The sequence below is a fragment of the Hyla sarda genome, chromosome 12 (genome assembly GCF_029499605.1).
Source record: "Hyla sarda isolate aHylSar1 chromosome 12, aHylSar1.hap1, whole genome shotgun sequence".
NCBI classification, from domain to species: domain Eukaryota; kingdom Metazoa; phylum Chordata; class Amphibia; order Anura; family Hylidae; genus Hyla; species Hyla sarda.
The window spans coordinates 36781303-36799698 of NC_079200.1; the positions used below are offsets into that span (position 1 = coordinate 36781303).

The following is an 18396-nucleotide window of genomic DNA, read 5'->3' on the forward strand; positions in this document are numbered from 1 at the left end:
GCTTTAAATGTCTTAAGGGTTTATGAATGGGCGCGGCGTAATCACGGCTCCCCGTCATCAGCAGTGAGTGGCTGGAAACTTGGGACAGATAAGATAAGATAAGGCAGTGTTTCCCAACCGCTGTGCCTCCAGCTGTTGCAAAACTACAACTCCCAGCATGCCACTGTTATCATTATGGGCAAAAAGAAACTCATACCTGCCACATCGGCTAAAACAGGTGAGCACAAGGCCCACACAAGAACCTCTACATTAATGTTTCCCAACCGGTGTGCCTCCAGCTGTTGCAAAACTACAACTCCCAGCATGCCCGGACAGCAGAAGGCTGTTCAGGCATGCTGGGATTTGTAGATTTTTAACAGCTGGAGGCACACCGGTTGGGAAACATTAATGTAGAGGTTCTTGTGTAGGCCTTGTGCTCACCTGTTTTAGCCGATGTGGCAGGTATGAGTTTCTTTTTGCCCATAATGATAACAGTGGCATGCTGGGAGTTGTAGTTTTGCAACAGTTGGGGGCACCAGTAAAACACTGACATAAGGTAATGGGTGCCACCTAATGAATCAACCACTGCATCGGCTACAACTGTATCCAGCCTACAATCCTATGTGATCTGATACTTTGTGTCTATGGCTGGAACCAATCTTAGCTCTGTACTGTGGTGTTCAGCTCCAGGCAGATACATTACAAATAGAGATGAGCGAACTTACAGTAAATTCGATTCGTCACGAACTTCTCGGCTCGGCAGTTGATGACTTTTCCTGCATAAATTAGTTCAGCTTTCCAGTGCTCCGATGGGCTGGAAAAGGTGGATACAGTCCTAGGAGACTCTTTCCTAGGACTGTATCCACCTTTTCCAGCCCACCGGAGCACCTGAAGGCTGAACTAATTTACGCAGGATAAGTCATCAACTGCCGAGCCGAGAAGTTTGTGACGAATCAAATTTACTGTAAGTTCGCTCATCTCTAATTACGAACAACAAACTTAAAAATGGCAGAGATTGTCTTTCTACAACGATTTAGCATTGTTATAAACATGGAGGACCCCTTTAACCACAAAAAATTTCTAGATGCTTTACGATCCCCCGCCGGACATTGGTCACACACCGTACGATGGGACAGCAGGGCCAAACTAAAACTCCACACAGCAGTGTTTCCCAACCAGGGTGCCTCCAGCTGTTGCAAAACTACAACTCCCAGCATGCCCAGACAGCCGAAGGCTGTCTGGGCATGCTGGGAGTTGTAGTTTTGCAACAGCTGGAGGCACCCTGGTTTGGGAAACACTGCCATATGGCATGGAGAGCCACAGGTTGGGGAACACTGCTCTAAGGCTGCCTGCACACCACGTTTTTGCTATACAGTTCCCGTATACAGTTTGAAGTTAAAAACCATACGGAACTGTATAGAAAACCGTATGCATTGACTTAACATTGTAAACCGTATGTCAAACGCTTCATCCGGTTTAGTCCATTTTGCGTCTTATACGGTTTTGTCAGTTTTTTTTCCAGTACCCAAAACTGTAGCCTACCACGGTTTTTGGTCCGGGTGAAAAACTGTATTAAACCGTATACTTTTTTTTTTAACATGGGAGTCAATGGGAACCGTACAGAACTGTATGTGCGTACGGTTCCATCAGGTTTTCACCATACGTTTTTTTGACTTTGCAGTTTTTTTTCTTGGAATTTCAATCAAACAAGTGAAACTTTATTCATAATGGAATGAAAAGTTAAATACCTATACGTTTTTTTTCTTAAAGAAAAAACGGATGCAACCGGACATCATTTTTCAAACCGCATACGGTTTTCAACCGTATTTGGTTAAAATTTGTACACACGTTTTGATACAGTTTAGTCAGGTTTTGAGGAAACCGTTTTTCATCAAAAACCTGATACGGGAACTGTATTGCAAAAACGTGACGTGAATGCAGCCTAAGGCTGTACCCCATGATGGGAGTTGTAGTTCAGAAACAGCTGGAGAGCCACAGGTTGGGGAACACTGCCCTTGTAATTTAGCAACAGCTGGAGGGCCACAGCTTGGCGAACACTGCCCTTGTAACTTAGCAACAGCTGGAGGGCCACAGCTTGGGGAACACTGCCCTTGTAACTTAGCAACAGCTGGAGAGTCACAGCTTGGGGAACACTGCCCTTGTAATTTAGCAACAGCTGGAGGGCCACAGCTTGGGGAACACTGCCCTTGTAACTTAGCAACAGCTGAGGAGCCACAGCTTGGGGAACACTGCCCTTGTAACTTAGCAACAGCTGGAGGGCCACAGGTTGGGGAACACTGCCCTTGTAACTTAGCAACAGCTGGAGGGCCACAGGTTGGGGAACACTGCCCTTGTAATTTAGCAACAGCTGGAGGGCCACAGCTTGGGGAACACTGCCCTTGTAACTTAGCAACAGCTGGAGAGCCACAGCTTGGGGAACACTGCCCTTGTAACTTAGCAACAGCTGGAGAGCCACAGCTTGGGGAACACTGCCCTTGTAACTTAGCAACAGCTGGAGGGCCACAGGTTGGGGAACACTGCCCTTGTAATTTAGCAACAGCTGGAGGGCCACAGGTTGGGGAACACTGCCCTTGTAATTTAGCAACAGCTGGAGGGCCACAGCTTGGCGAACACTGCCCTTGTAACTTAGCAACAGCTGGAGGGCCACAGCTTGGGGAACACTGCCCTTGTAACTTAGCAACAGCTGGAGAGTCACAGCTTGGGGAACACTGCCCTTGTAATTTAGCAACAGCTGGAGGGCCACAGCTTGGGGAACACTGCCCTTGTAACTTAGCAACAGCTGAGGAGCCACAGCTTGGGGAACACTGCCCTTGTAACTTAGCAACAGCTGAAGGGCCACAGCTTGGGGAACACTGCCCTTGTAACTTAGCAACAGCTGGAGGGCCACAGGTTGGGGAACACTGCCCTTGTAACTTAGCAACAGCTGGAGGGCCACAGGTTGGGGAACACTGCCCTTGTAATTTAGCAACAGCTGGAGGGCCACAGCTTGGGGAACACTGCCCTTGTAACTTAGCAACAGCTGGAGAGCCACAGCTTGGGGAACACTGCCCTTGTAACTTAGCAACAGCTGGAGAGCCACAGCTTGGGGAACACTGCCCTTGTAACTTAGCAACAGCTGGAGGGCCACAGGTTGGGGAACACTGCCCTTGTAATTTAGCAACAGCTGGAGGGCCACAGGTTGGGGAACACTGCCCTTGTAATTTAGCAACAGCTGGAGGGCCACAGCTTGGGGAACACTGCCCTTGTAATTTAGCAACAGCTGGAGGGCCACAGGTTGGGATACTGGAATAAGAGATGGTGGGGATCAGCTGGCCATAGGGGGCGCTATCCATCCGGACACTATCCCTTAAAGCAGATGTTGGTCACAACCTCATACTAATCAATGTACATCCAGCTGTTATGGAACTACAACTCCCAGCATGGTGTCCAGGGCATGGTGGGAGCTGTATATCACTAATGTACATGGTGGAGATAGAACCAACGCCATATACTCCCTAGAGGAGCCGATAGTGTACTGGGCCTGCGGCATAAACACCATAGGGAGCCCAGGATACATGTTTACCCGGGGACGTCATGTTTACTATGACACAAGAGCCGCTGACTCCTCCCTACAGCACAAAAACACCGTCACCCGCAAGCAGCTGATAACAAAATGACGTCAGAGAGTGAGGCAAGACATGACGTCACTCACCGCCGGCCACCGCTGGGGTCCTGACAGTCCCAATCCAGATCACCCGACACAGGAAGGCGTGGCGTCAGCCAGAGCGCGACCGAGGAGGCGTGGCGCCGCGTGACGTCATCGGTGCGAGACGGAAGTTATACAACAACCACTACTGGGGGTCATGTGACTGAAACTTGGGGCGGGGCTTAAGCGCGTCCGTCAATCAGTGTCCCCCGGCCGTTTGGAAGCGGTGTCATGGCGGTGGAGTGATGGACGCGGATCTGCTGCTGGCGATACAGCTACAGGAGGAGTATGACCGGGAGGAGGCAGCGGAGAGCCCACGGGGGAAGGGCTCCAGGGCCGCCTCCGGTCACCCCCCGCCCATGGCTGTAGTGGACCCGTCCTGGGAGCTGCTGGACCCCAGTCCCAATATCCACGAGCTCTTCCTGCAGTTCAATGCGATGTTCTTCTGGGGGAAGCTGGTCGGGGTGGAGGTGAAGTGGAGCCACAGGATGACGCTGTAAGAGCCGGGGTGATGGGGAACACTACAGGGGAAATTTATCAAAACCTGTCACGAGTTGCCCATAGCAACCAATCACATTGCTGCTTTCATTTTTGAAAAGGCCTCTGAAAAATGAAAGAAGAGATCTGATTGGTTGCTATGGGCAACTCGGCAACTTTTCCTCTGGACAGGTTTTGATAAATAGGGATGAGCGAACTTACAGTAAATTCGATTCGTCACGAACTTCTCGGCTCCGCAGTTGATGACTTATCCTGCATAAATTAGTTCAGCTTTCCGGTGCTCCGGTGGGCTGGAAAAGGTGGATACAGTCCTAGGAAAGAGTCTCCTAGGACTGTATCCACCTTTTCCAGCCCACCGGAGCACCGGAAAGCTGAACTAATTTATGCAGGAAAAGTCATCAACTGCCGAGCCGAGAAGTTAGAGCCGAAAAGTTAGTGACGAATCGAATTTACTGTAAGTTCGCTCATCTCTATTGATAAATCTCCCCCTACATCTCTATTGTCCAAGGTCTTGAGTTCCCCTATAGACCAATATGTATCCCTGATCTAACTTGTGGCTCGTCACCCTTTGCAAAACTACAACTCCCAGCATGCCCTGACCGCCGAAGGCGGTCAGGGCATGCTGGGAGTTGTAGTTTTGCAACAGGTCACACTCCACCGCTTCTTAATGGTGAATAAGGAGGGACAAGAAATTCTATTCTTCTTTTGTGTCTCCCCAGATGCGCCGGGGTCTGTTCTTACGAAGGACGAGGAGGCTTGTGCTCTATACGTCTCAGCAAACCGCTCCTGATGCTCCGACCGAGGAAAGATCTCGTAGAAGTAGGTGTCCCGTAGGGTACAGGGACCGCCACCGCTTCTGGCCACTAGGATCAACATCAGGCAGTCCCATTAATGTGTACCTGTCGCTTAGAAAAAAAAAAACTTTTGACGTGTCCTTTGTGTTCAAGCGTTCAGACCACGACTAATCGCTAGATAGAGCGAGGAGAACAGCGTAGCTGATGGAGACAATCCCATAGACTTACAGTGTAAGTTTGTCTCGCTTAGCGCACGCTCCTCCGTTTGCCTAGGGGGGGGGGTCCAGGCACTCAAAACTTGTGATAGTTTTTTTTTTTTTCAACAAGCGACCGTGCCCGTATTATATATTTTTCCCCATCCACAGCTGGACCCCCTGCAATTTCTGGGCCGGCGCGGCGGTCTTCTGAACGCCGAAGCCTGGGGCTTCCGTGTTTGTGACATCATACCATGTCCCCTGCATTCATGTCTATGGGAGGGGGCATGAGGGCTAGTACACAGCTGTCACGCCTCCTGCCATTGACATAAATGGAGGGGGCGTGGTGGCTGTGTTTGCTAGTCATCCGGCACAGATCGGTGTTTGCTCCATGCGCCGAATGACTGGGGTGCTGTACCGGAGATCACGGGGTCCCCAGCAGCTGGACCCCCGCTATCGGACATCTTATCGGATTATGCTGCTGACAGATTCCCTTTAAAGGGAATCTGTCAGCAGCAGCATCCGCACTATCCTGTTTATACAGGGTAAGGGCTCATTCACACTTTGGAATCTCATACTGACCGGAGATTCAGGCAAAATAAGCCGGCACAAGGACCGCTCGGAGTCTGGAGCCTGAAATTCCTGCGGTGGAATGTCTTGAGTGTGAATGGTGCAGCAGGATCCCATTGAGAACAATGGGAGGCTGCTGCACCATATTTTCCAAGAAGTGTTTCGGAGCGGAGTTCCTCTTGGAATATACGTAGTGCGAATCAATCCTAATAGTGTTGGTGAAGTAGAATCTAATCCATTTCACCTTTTTAAAGGGGTTATCCAGGAATTAAAAAAGAAAAGCTACTTCCTATCAAAAAACCCTCCCCATCTGTCTCCAGGCTGGGGGTGGTTCTGCAGCTCAGTTCCATTGAAGTGAATGCAGCAAAGTTGTAAAACCACACCCAACCTAGAGACAGACATGGAGCTGTTTTTGAAAGAAATTAGGCCCCTTTCACACTTCAGGTATCGCCCTTTAAAAACCTCCATAATTTCTCCCATCAAATAGTCCTGAAAACGGCCGACAAAAAAATCCTTTTCATGTCATTGGGAATGTTTGACCATCCTTTTGCATCAGGTATGTCCGTTTATACTAATCTACGTTATTTTTGCCGGCACAAATGACTGCATGCACTAATTTTTGTTCCGGCAAAAATAAAGGTGAAATAATGTCTGTTAAAATTTAACATTGAAGTCTATGGGAAACGGATGGTCACAAAAAATATTCGTTATTGTCCATTTTTATATGATCCGTTTTTTTCTACTGAGCATGCTCAGTACAGCATTACAACCAGGAAGTCACTTGGAAATAAAATAATGGACTATAACGGGTGATCACGGATGGCACATGTCCGTTATTTTGACAGAATGTCCGTTATTATTGGTAATCAGTTATCATCCGTTGTTTTCAGTAATTATTATTATCCGTTTTTTCATGACCCGTTATTGCTGAATAACAGATGTCAGAATGCAGGAACATAATTGTAGTGTGAAAGGGGCCTTAGCTGTGTTTTTCTATTCCTGAATAACCCCTTAAATTCCATTGCGCCATTCCTGAGAAAAATAGATAAATGCTAATATTCAAATGTTCTGATGTGCATGGAGGGCATTCCCTACCCCTTGGTGCACCTTTCTACTTGTCTGGTCCCTGTAATACAGCCCCCTTAAAGGGGTTATCCAGGAAAAAACTTTTTTATATAAATATATATATATATATATATATATATCTCAACTGGCTCCAGAAAGATAAACAGATTTGTAAATGACTTCTATTAAAAAATCTTAATCCTTCCAATAATTATCAGCTGATGAAGTTGAGATGTTGTTTTCTGTCTGGCAACAGTGCTCTCTGCTGACATCTCTGCTTGTCTCGGGAACTGCACAGAGTAGAAGAGGTTTGCTATGGGGATTTGCTTCTAAACTGCGCGGTTCCCGAGACAGGTGTCATCAGAGAGCACTGAAAAGAACAACCTTAACTTCAGAAGCTCATAAGTACTGAAAGGATGAAGATTTTTTAATAGAAGTAATTTACAAATCTGTTTAACTTTCTGGAGCCAGTTGATATATAAAAGAATTTTTTTTTCCTGGATAACCCCTTTAATATATATATTTTCTGATCGTGGTCTGGGGCTGTATATGATGACGTGATGACAGCACATAACAGCGCCGTGCTTGAGAGCAAAAGATGAATATTTATGAAGGGAACAGCTGAGTGGACAGAACAGTCACTGTAAGAATGCTCCCGGCCTCTCTGATGTTCAGGGATCTGCAGGGAATCCTATCTACTTGACTGGATCTGTGCTGCAGCATAGTGGATATCTAAGGGAGGAGGAGCACTATGCAGGAAAAGACCTGTTCATTCACTTGATCAGTGAGGGTCCCAAAGGTAAAACCCCCACCAGTCCAAGCAAAATGATATCCGCAGTAACCCTATAAAGAGTTAGAGCCCATAACATGGGGCTGGAAATTACCATGGTGTGAAGTTTTGTATTTTATACAGTCCGGTAGTTTGAGTGGATTGTCCGTAATCCAGAGGATCTGCTGATCCAGCACTTCACATGGAGAGTTGTATAATGCGGAAGAGGTTCCACAGGATCACGTGCAATGCTAATACATTCACTAAGAGGACAAGGGACCTAATCAAAAGGGGGTCCTAGGAGTTGAACCCCCACAATCAGCTAGTTATCCACAGGGGAGCAGCCTCTTTAATGGTTTTTTTCTTTTCCTTTGCAGACTCTTCTCCATGAGATGATTCACGCTCTTCTGTTTGTCACCGACAACAATAAGGATCATGACGGTCACGGGCCGGAGTTCCACAAACACATGAATCGTATTAATGGACTGACAGGTGCTAAGATATCGGTAAGCATGTCTGAGCATGGGACAATGCGTGTAACAATAGACTAGTGCAGGTAGCTGCATAAGTTGTGGGTGTTCATCTTCTTATCTAAGTGTCAATCAATATGGCCACCTTATCCAAAGTACTGCCCCCAAACCCTCTCAGAGACAAATTACTTTAAGTGGTTAAATGCTCCCCACTCCTCAGTTTTATAAAGTGCTGCTAAATACTCTACCACTCTAGACCACCAGGAATGTACATATCAGCTGTACAGCCCTAGACCACCAGGGATATTAGCTTTACATCCCTGGACAACCACACATTACACCAGTACCCTCTGCTGGCACTACTGTGTTTGGATTGCACAATTTAGGGGTAGAAGGGGTACTTCAGTGCTAGGCATGTTATCCCCTATCCAGATAGCTGGGGACCTAGTGTTCTCCGCAGCGCACCCCAGTCATACGGTGCATGGAGCTCCATCCGCTCTGTGCCGGATGACAGGCGATCACAGCGTGACTGCTCTGTAACGCTGCACCGTCAGCCAGGAGATCATAGGATGGGGAGAACATGTCTGACTCCGGGGGGGAGGTCCTTTGGATAGGGGATAACATGTCTAGGGGCGGAGTACTAAAAGGGGCACAATTATTGCCCAATTCATTGATGATTATTATCATGCTCCTTTTATTACAAGAGTGAATTGTGTGTGCTGTATAGTGGCTTTATTTATGTGGCAGGGTTTTTTATATCTAATGTATAGTGACATCAGTTGTGTACCATATGGCAGCATTGTACAGTACACTGTATGGTGACATTAATTGTGTACCATATGGCAGCACTGTCAGTAGTGTACGCTGTATGGTGACATTAATTGTGTGCCATATGGCAGCATTGTCTGTAGTACTCTGTATGATGACATTAGTTGTGTACCATATGGCAGCACTGTCAGTAGTGTACGCTGTATGGTGACATTAGTTGTGTAAAATATGGCAGTACTGTCTGTAGTGTACGCTGTATGGTGACATTAGTTGTGTAAAATATGGCAGCACTGTCAGTAGTGTACGCTGTATGGTGACATTAGTTGTGTAAAATATGGCAGTACTGCCTGTAGTGTACGCTGTATGGTGACATTAGTTGTGTACCATATGGCAGCACTGTCTGTAGTGTACGCTGTATGGTGACATTAGTTGTGTACCATATGGCAGCACTGTCTGTAGTGTACGCTGTATGGTGACATTAGTTGTGTACCATATGGCAGCACTGTCTGTAGTGTACGCTGTATGGTGACATTAGTTGTGTACCATGTAGCACAATTGTCTCTACTGTACGCTGTATGGTGAGAAGTGTGTACTCATTTTATGAGGGATTGTGATATCCTTTACATGTGTTTTCTTGCTTTGTGTTCAGGTTTTTCACAGTTTCCACGATGAGGTGGAGGAGTACAGAAAACATTGGTGGAAGTGTAATGGACCCTGTCAGCACAGACCTCCATACTTTGGTTATGTGAAGCGTGCAATGAACAGAGCTCCATCCAAACTCGATCCATGGTGGGCTGACCATCAGAGATCTTGTGGAGGAACATATATAAAAGTGAAGGAGCCAGAGAAGAAGACTGATAAAGACAAGAAGAAGGGAAACTCCTCTGAAGTCCGGCCTAGTAACATCCCAGAAATAAAAGGTATTGTAGGGTTAATAAACATATGGTCTTCCCCCTGTCAATGTGTCACTTCCTCTGTCCAAGATGTCTTGCTTGACCTCAAACACTTTCTTCTCCCTTTTTTCCCTTTTGACTTGTCCTCACCCAGCTCTAATATTCTTTATATCTGAGTAATAAGAATGTGTCTGGGCTATTACAGCTGGGATCTCTGGGATCTTCCTACATTTGGCTGCGGTTTGTGCATTGCGTGTGTGAGGCTTTCAGGTGCGCAGGGCCCAGTCCACAGGCTCTCCTGGGCCATAGACAAACATCCTGCTCATAATTTAGGATCGTTTACACTGAACGATCACTGCATTAGTAAAAGCTGGTGCCTGATTTCATGATACCACGCAGGGGCCACATCACCATCTGCTCTCTGGTAATGTTTTGACCTCTCAGCACAAGGCAGCATTTGATAGTCCTGGGTAAATATTGGGTCCCGGAGGTGTGGTGTCAGTATTCCTAAAACAGCCGAACTTGGCTGTTCCTGAACCAGGGTATCATGAGTGTACCGAGACTGGACAAACCATTGAAAGACAGCCAGCAGAAGATCATACAGCAGTGGGCCACGTGTGCTTTATGTCACGCCCCCATAGGCTGGCATTGAGGGGGCGGAGCGTGATGTCACAATGCTCCGGCCCCATGATCGCCAGTAATCAGACCCGGAGCAAACATGCTCAGGCGACTGATTTAACAGGGTGCTGCGTGCAAGATCACGGGGGTCCCCAGCGCCGGGACCCCCGCGATGAGGCATCTTATCCCCTATCCTCTGGATAAGGGGTAAGATGTCTTAGCGCCGGAGTACCCCTTTAACAACGCAGGACGTAAATGTACGTCCTGGTGAGGTGGTGCTTAACGCACTAGGCTGTACATTTACGTCCTATACATAACCGCGAGCATCAGAGCGAAGCTCTGCTCATGCGTGGCAGGTCCCATCTGCTGATAGCAGCCAGGGACCCACCAGTAATGGCCAACATCCGTGATCGCGCGGATGTCTGCCATTAACCCCTCAGATGCCGTGATCAATACAGATCACAGCATCTGCGGCTATCTGATCATCCAGAACGGCCACCGGAGGTCCCCTCACCTGCCTCCGCTGCCTTCCACGGGTCTTCTGCTCTGGTCTAAGATCGAGCAGACCAGAGCAGATGATGACCGATAACACCAAATGATTGCTAGAATTAGTCCTCTATGGGGACTATTAAAGTGTAAAAATAAAAGTAAAACAAATTTGAAAAATCTCCTCCCTCAATAAAAATGTAAATTGTCAGTTTTTCCCCATTTTACACCCAAAAAGTGTAATAAAAAAATGTATAAACATATTTGGTATCGCCACATGCGTAAATATCCGAACTATGAAAATATATTGTTAATTATCCCGTACGGTGAACGGCGTGAACGCAAAAAAAAAAAATAGTCCAAAATTGCTGCTTTTTTATAACATTTTATTCCAAATAAAATTGATAAAAATTTTATTAAAAGTTTTATATATGCAAAAGTGGAATAAAAATAAATTACAGTTAACAGTGCAAAAATTGAGCCCTCATACTGCCGCTTATACGGAAAAATAAAAAAGTTATAGGTCAGCAAAATAGAGGGATTTTAAATGCACTAATTTGGTTAAAAAGATTGCGTTTTTTTTTTTTAAGCGGTACAATAATAGAAAAATATGTAATCATGGATATCACTTTAATCATATTGACCCACAGAATAAAGAAAACATGTCTATTTTACCATAAAATTTGCATAATTGTGGTTTTCTTATCAATTTCCCCACACAAATAGTATTTTTTTTTGGTTGCGCCATACATTTTGTGGGAAAATGATTGATGTCATTACAAAGGACAACTGACCGCACAAAAAAAGAGGAAAAAACGAAAACGTAAAAAATAAAATAGTCCTTAACCTCTTAAGGACCCATGACGTATGCATACGTCATGAGTCCCGGTCCTGCTATATAACGCGGGGTCACACGGTGACCCCGCATCATATCGCGGCGGGCCCGGCGTCATAGTGAAGCCGGGACCCGCCTCTAATAGCGATCAGTGCCGCGCGCTATTAACCTTTTAGCCGCGCGCTCAAAGCTGAGCCGCGTGGCTAAAAATGAAAGTAAAAGTTGCCGGTTAGCTCAGGGAGCTGTTCGGGATCGCCGCGGTATAATCGCGGCATCCCGAACAGCTGTAGCACAGGAGGAGGTCTTCTTACCTTCTCCTGTGCTGTCCGATCGCCGAATGACTGCTCAGTGCCTGAGATCCAGGCTCGAGCATTCAATCGCCGAAAACACTGATTGATCCATTCCTATGGAGATGAATCAATCAGTGTAAAAGATCAGTTAATGCAATGTTATAGCCCCCCCTATAGGAGCTATAATGTTGCATAAGAAAAGTGTAAAAAAAATCATTAACCCTTTCAATTATCCCTTCCCCTAATAAAAGTTTGAATCACCCGGCATTTCCAAAAATAAAAAAAAACATTATGTAAATAATAATAAAAATATATGTGGTATCGCCGCATGCGGAAATGTCCGAATTATAAAAATATACCTCTTTTTAAACCGCTCGTTCAATGGCGTACGCGCAAAAAAATTCCAAAGTCCAAAATAGCGCACTTTTGAATAAAAAGTGATCAAAAAGTCTGATCAGAACAAAAATCGTACCGCTAAAAACTTCAGATGACGGCGCAAAAAATGAGTCCTCAAAGCGCCCTGAACACAGAAAAATAAAAAAGTTATAGGGGTCAGAAGATCACCATTTTAAACGTATACATTTTCCTGCATGTATTCATGATTTTTTTCGGAAGTGATACAAATTCAAACCTATATAAGTAGGGGATCATTTTAACCGTATGGACCTACAGAATAAAGATAAGGTATCATTTTTGACAAAAAATGTACTGCGTAAAAACAGAAGCCCCCAAAACTTACAAAAGTGTTTTTTCATCAATTTTGTCGCACATTGATTTTTTTCCCGTTTCACCGTAGATTTTTGGGTAAAATGACTAATGTCATTACAAAGTAGAATTAGTGACGCAAAAATTAAGCCATTATATATAATTTTAGGTGAAAATTTTTAAGAGTTATGATTTTTTAAAGTTAAGGAGGAAAAATTGAAAATGAAAAAACGGAAAAAAGCCCGGGTCCTTAAGGGGTTAAGGCCCACACTTTTTTTTTTTTTTCATTTTAGATGAACTGGCTCCAGAAAGTTAAACAGATTTGTAAATTACTTCTATTAAAAAATCTTAATCCTTCCAATAATTATCAACTGCTGAAGTTGAGTTGTTCTTTTCTGTCTGGCAACAGTGCTCTCTGCTGACATCTCTGCTTGTCTCAGGAACTGCACAGAGTAGAAGAGGTTTGCTATGGGATTTGCTTCTACTCTGGACAGTTCCCGAGACCTGTGTCATCAGAGAGGACTTAGACAGCTCATAAGTACTGAAAGGATTACGATTTTTAATAGAAGTGATTTACAAATCTAACAGAAGCAAAGATATATTCGGCACTGCTATAACTGGCTCTACCGGACAATCAGGACTGACGCTAATTCGGAGAAATATTAAGAGATGTGGTGGTGCACTGATACTTGGCAAAAGTTCTTATCTTCAGGTGCAATGGAGTAGAAATGATCGGAAACTCACCAGTCTTCTCTTTAAAATCGGTTTCTTCACTTATACTCACAACCCCCCCGCACTGATCCCTCTCCCCGACTGCATTACATGTTGTGAGTATAAAGAAACCGATTGTAAAGAGAAGACTGGTGAGTTGCCGATCATTTCTACTCCTTCATTGCATCTGATTTACAAATCTATTTAACTTTCTGGAGCCAGTTGATATATAAAAAAAAGTTTTTTCCTGGATAACCCCTTTTAATGGTGATCGATATATGGACTATCTGCACTCATATCTTCAGACTAATAGTGCCATTGTTGAACAGAACCATACTCTGTGTCTTCAGGCTTATATCACTGGGGATTGGAACATGACAATGAATTCTCCACACGGCCCTGGTGCTAAAACTCACCAGACTGTAACCCTGTTTTGACATAGTCTGAAATGGGCTTTGAAATCTGCTCCCACTCCTCAAAAAATGTCCACCCCCTGTGGAATCTGCTCCCAAACATCTGCAAACTGTGATCTCCCACAAAGATGTTCCAACACACTATTGGGTCGGTGTTACTACTGCTGTGGTTGTTCTGTGTATACAACCGTAGTCTATGTAATACCTAAGCACGCCATCATGTCACGTGTAGTTACCAGAGCTACTGCCTGCAGACAATGGCTTCTACCAACTAAACATCACATATTATTTCCTTTTTGATTATGTGATTTAATGATCTATTTTTGTTTCTTAAGGAAAACCTGAGAAAAGTGCAGAGAAAAGCGACATTCGTTCATTCTTCCCATTCAGTGGCACAGGTTACAAGCTCGGCGCGTCCAGCCAAGTATCAGTCTTGATGAAGGTGCCAACCAGTTTACCATCCTCCAGTAAAGCCATAGCAAACTCTCCTGTAAAGCCAGTGCAGACCACCAGTGCCTTGTCCTCCATTACCAACAAGAGCATGAACCCAAGACCCAACTTGCCCAAAGTGTCAGTGGCAAACACCAAAGTGTTCAAAAACATCAATGGTTCCCCAATGAGAATCCCTGTGAAGGACAGGAACATTTCCAAACCATCAGGGTCAAAGTTTGGTTTTCCTGACAGCTTTACCCAGAAGAGACTCTCCTTTGCAGTACCCACCTCCTCTCAAGGTGCACCATCTACCTCACAGGAGTCACACTGTGATGAAAGTCAAGACCGGCCACCAAAGAGACCACGTCTGGACACCCAAATCTCCAAGGACAATATGCCAGGAGGCAATTCACTTAGAGAACAGCCAGTTATAGTCTTAGATGAGGAACCATCATCTACCCCCACACTTGGGATGGTGAGCTGCCCGGTGTGCGGAGCAAAGATGTCAGAAGCCAAGATCAATGAACATTTGGACAGCTGCTTAAATGGCTGAATACAGAGGAGAACTGGTGCCGCTTGTCATGCGGGGGTCTTGCATGTTCTTCCTTATTCCTTTACAGTCTCAGGGATGTTTAGGCCACTACTGCTTCGTAATACTGTTCTCTATAACATGGACCCCTGAGCATTCCGATATCTTTGGAGGGGGCAGACAAGGCAAGTGGGAAGGATTTTAAAGGGGTACTCCGGCGCTTAGGCATCTTATCCCCTATCCAAAGGATAGGGGATAAGATGCCTGATCGCGGGGGTCCCGCTGCTGGGGACCCCTGCAATATAGCACGCAGCACCCACCTGTATCTGCTTCAGGGAGTGCTGGAGGGTCTGGCTCCCAACCACGGGAAAGGAAGATAGTGACGTCACAGCCCCGCCCCCGTGTGACATCATGCCCCGCCCCCTCAATGCAAGTCTATGGGAGGGGCGTGACAGCTGCCACGCCCCCTCCCATAGACTTGCATTGAGGGGGCGGAGCATGACGTCACACGGGGGCGGGGCCGTGATGTCTCAATGCTCCGGCCCCATGATCGACAGTAATCAGACCCGGAGCGAACACACTACAGGGACTGATTATAACGGGGTGCGGCGTGCAAGATCACGGGGGTCCCCAGTGATGGGACCCCCACAATCTGGCATCTTATCCCCTATCCTTTGGATAGGGGATAAGATGTCTAAGCGCGGAGTACCCCTCTAAAGCAGGTTTTTTCCATAATGAAAATATATTTTTTAATCACAGGGATAGATACGTGTCTGATCATGAGGGTTAGGTTAGTGGGACCCGAACCATCACAAGGACTGGGTGCCCCTGATTAAATGGAGCAGCGCTGAGCATGTGCACTGCTGCTCCTATACACTTTAAATGGAGCAGCAATGTGCATGCTCAACTCCACTCCGATCAACCAGGGGGACTAGAGACCATGTGATCACTGGGGTCCCCACAGTCAGACCCCACCTGATCAGAGACTTATAATCTGTCCTATGGGTATAGATGTTACGTTTCAAACATGGGCCAATTTGTTATATGCTCCTTACCACATTACCTGAGCTGCAATACCACACACAATCTGTGGAGAGGTGTGGCGCTGTTTTTCTGTTTTTTAATCCTAGTGACAGATTAGGCAAAGTTATTCACCTATCTCAAACCCGGTGTCATCATGGCTGCCATATATTTGTGGAAACAAGGACGAATTTAGGACATTTATATATCACAAATTTTATTATAGAAGAAAGTACAATATAACCCCAGCCCAAAGAGCTTCTGCCTTTTCTTAGTATTTAGTTTCATTTTATTAGTTCTGGATGTTCTGTTTCATAAATGCCAAATGTTTCTGTCTACATAGCTGCTTTTATATTCAGAACAGCGCCACTTTTAATCATAGGTGGTGTCCCTTATTTTATTATTTGTTTCAGCAGATCTGAACTGCACTACCAGACACTACCTAGGGGTAAAAGTGGCGCTGTAAATCTTTCCCCTCTGTGTCCAGCTTTATTTTACTGCATCACTGAATGAGGATTTCACCTGCAGATTCATTGATGTGGGACAATGTTTTTTTCTTTTGTTTGTTTTTAATCTTTTCCATGTTAAATTAAAAAGTTTTAATATTGAGTGAAGACTTTTTATAAAGTTCTTTTGTTTTACACAATGAATAGAAAAAGAATGGTGTCTTAATTTTACTGTTGTCTCAGACCTTTCCCAGCATTCCATGCAGCCAGAGACAATGCCATAAGTCACATGGTCTCCAGGGGGTGTGGCTATACTGTGGTGTGTGGAAGGGATTTACTGAAGTAATACTATCCACTCTCCAGCGCTTTGTTGCCATCCATTTTTGGGGGCTTTTTGACGTATGTTTGGGGTCATTGTTCTGCTGGAAGACCCAAGATCTCAAACGCAAACCCAGCTTTCTGACACTGGGCTGTACAAGTACACTGTAGGTACAGTGTTCTCTTCTTTGTAGGCCTCATACCATTTTTGTTAAAAAGTAGAATGATGTGCTTTACCAAAAAGCTCTATCTTGGTCTCATCTGTCCACAAGACGTTTTCCCAGAAGGATTTTGGCTTACTCAAGTTCATTTTGGCAAAATGTAGTCTTGCTTTTTTATGTCTCTGTGTCAGCAGTGGGGTCCTCCTAGGTCTCTTGCCATAGCGTTTAATTTCATTTAAATGTTGACGGATAGTTTACGCTGATACTGATGACTGATGCTCCCTGAGCCTGTAGGATAGCTTGAATATCTTTGGAACTTGTTTGGGGTTGCTTATCCACCATCCGGACTATCCTGCGTTGACACCTTTCATCATTTTTTCTCTTCCATCCACGTCCAGGGAGATTAGCTACAGTGCCATGGGTTGCAAACTTCTTGATGATGTTGCGCACTGTGGACAAAGGCAAATCTAGATCTCTGGAGATGGACTTGTAACCGTGAGATTGTTGTTTTTTCCACAATTTTGGTTTTCAAGTCCTCAGACAGTTCTCTTCTCCTCTTTCTGTTGTCCGTGCTTAGTGTGGCACACACAGACACACAATACAAAGAATAAGTGAACTTCTCTCCTTTCTATCTCCTTTCAGGTGTGATTTTTATATTGCCCACACCTGTTACTTGCCCCAGGTGAGTGTTTTTTCCTCCCTTTTTTGGTTTAGTTCCAATACACACAAAGGGAATAAACATGTGTATAGCAAAACATGTGTTACTGGAATCCTTTTCTGTGAGAAATACTTCATTTTCTTGAAAAATTTCAGGGGTGCCAACATTTATGGCCATGACTGTATAACATATAGTCTCTGGTACATGGAATGCTGGGAAAGGTCAGGGACAACAGTAAAATAAAAAAACACACAACAGCATTTCTAGGTGTGGGTCCTGTGCGTTAAAATAGAGCAAAGCGGCGCACGGAGGTAATAGAAGCAGATTATACAGTATTTATTATAACTTGGTATCATGGGCTCAAAGGCTGAAGAAAATCCTGGAATACCCCTTTTTAATAGGGGTACGATTATTCTCATTGCAAACACTTTTAAGAGATGTGGATCCTCAAGTATTAGATATTCTTGAGATATCTTCATTAGAGATGAGCGAACTTACAGTAAATTCGATTTGTCACGAACTTCTCGGCTCGGCAGTTGATGACTTTATCCTGCATAAATTAGTTCAGCTTTCAGGTACTCCGGTGGGCTGGAAAAGGTGGATACAGTCCTAGGAAAGAGTCTCCAGCCACCGGAGCACCTGAAAGCTGAACTAATTTATGCAGGAAAAGTCATCAACTGCCGAGCCGAGAAGTTCGTGACGAATCGAATTTACTGTAAGTTCGCTCATCTCTAATCTTCATCACTTATAGCAGTGTTTTCCAACCAGGGTGCCTCCAGTTATTGCAAAACTACAACTCCAAGCATGCCCGGACAGCCTTTGGCTGTCCGGGCATGCTTGGAGTTGTAGTTTTGCAACAACAGGAGGCACCCTGGTTGGGAAACACCTATAGAATAGCATTTCCCAACCCAGGTGCCTTCAGCTGTTGCAAAACTAGCCGAAGGCTGTCTACGCAGTGTAGTTTTGTAACAGGTAGTTTTGTACAATATGCTATAAGGGTGTGTTCACACGCTATTACTAGCAGCGGATTTCCCGCTGCGAGTTACACTACCATTTAAATGGGTCCAT

The 18396-nt window shown here is 45.2% G+C and overlaps 2 protein-coding genes across 2 annotated transcripts in view; one reads left to right on the forward strand and one right to left on the reverse strand.

Moving 5' to 3' along the window:
- TMUB2 (transmembrane and ubiquitin like domain containing 2) overlaps window positions 1–3830 on the reverse strand; it is a 17572-nt gene extending 13742 nt beyond the window's left edge. Inside the window, exon 1 of the mRNA XM_056548091.1 lies at window positions 3692–3830. The gene's annotated coding sequence lies outside the window, so the exon portion shown is untranslated. The remainder of the gene's footprint in view (window positions 1–3691) is intronic.
- SPRTN (SprT-like N-terminal domain) lies at window positions 3810–15126 on the forward strand. The gene is made up of 5 exons (XM_056548090.1): window positions 3810–4181; window positions 4903–5002; window positions 7953–8081; window positions 9463–9733; window positions 14100–15126. Exons 1-5 carry the CDS (start codon window positions 3931–3933, stop codon window positions 14747–14749), a joined length of 1401 nt encoding a protein of 466 aa, XP_056404065.1. The 5' UTR covers window positions 3810–3930; the 3' UTR covers window positions 14750–15126.
- The last annotated feature ends 3270 nt before the right edge of the window (window positions 15127–18396 follow it).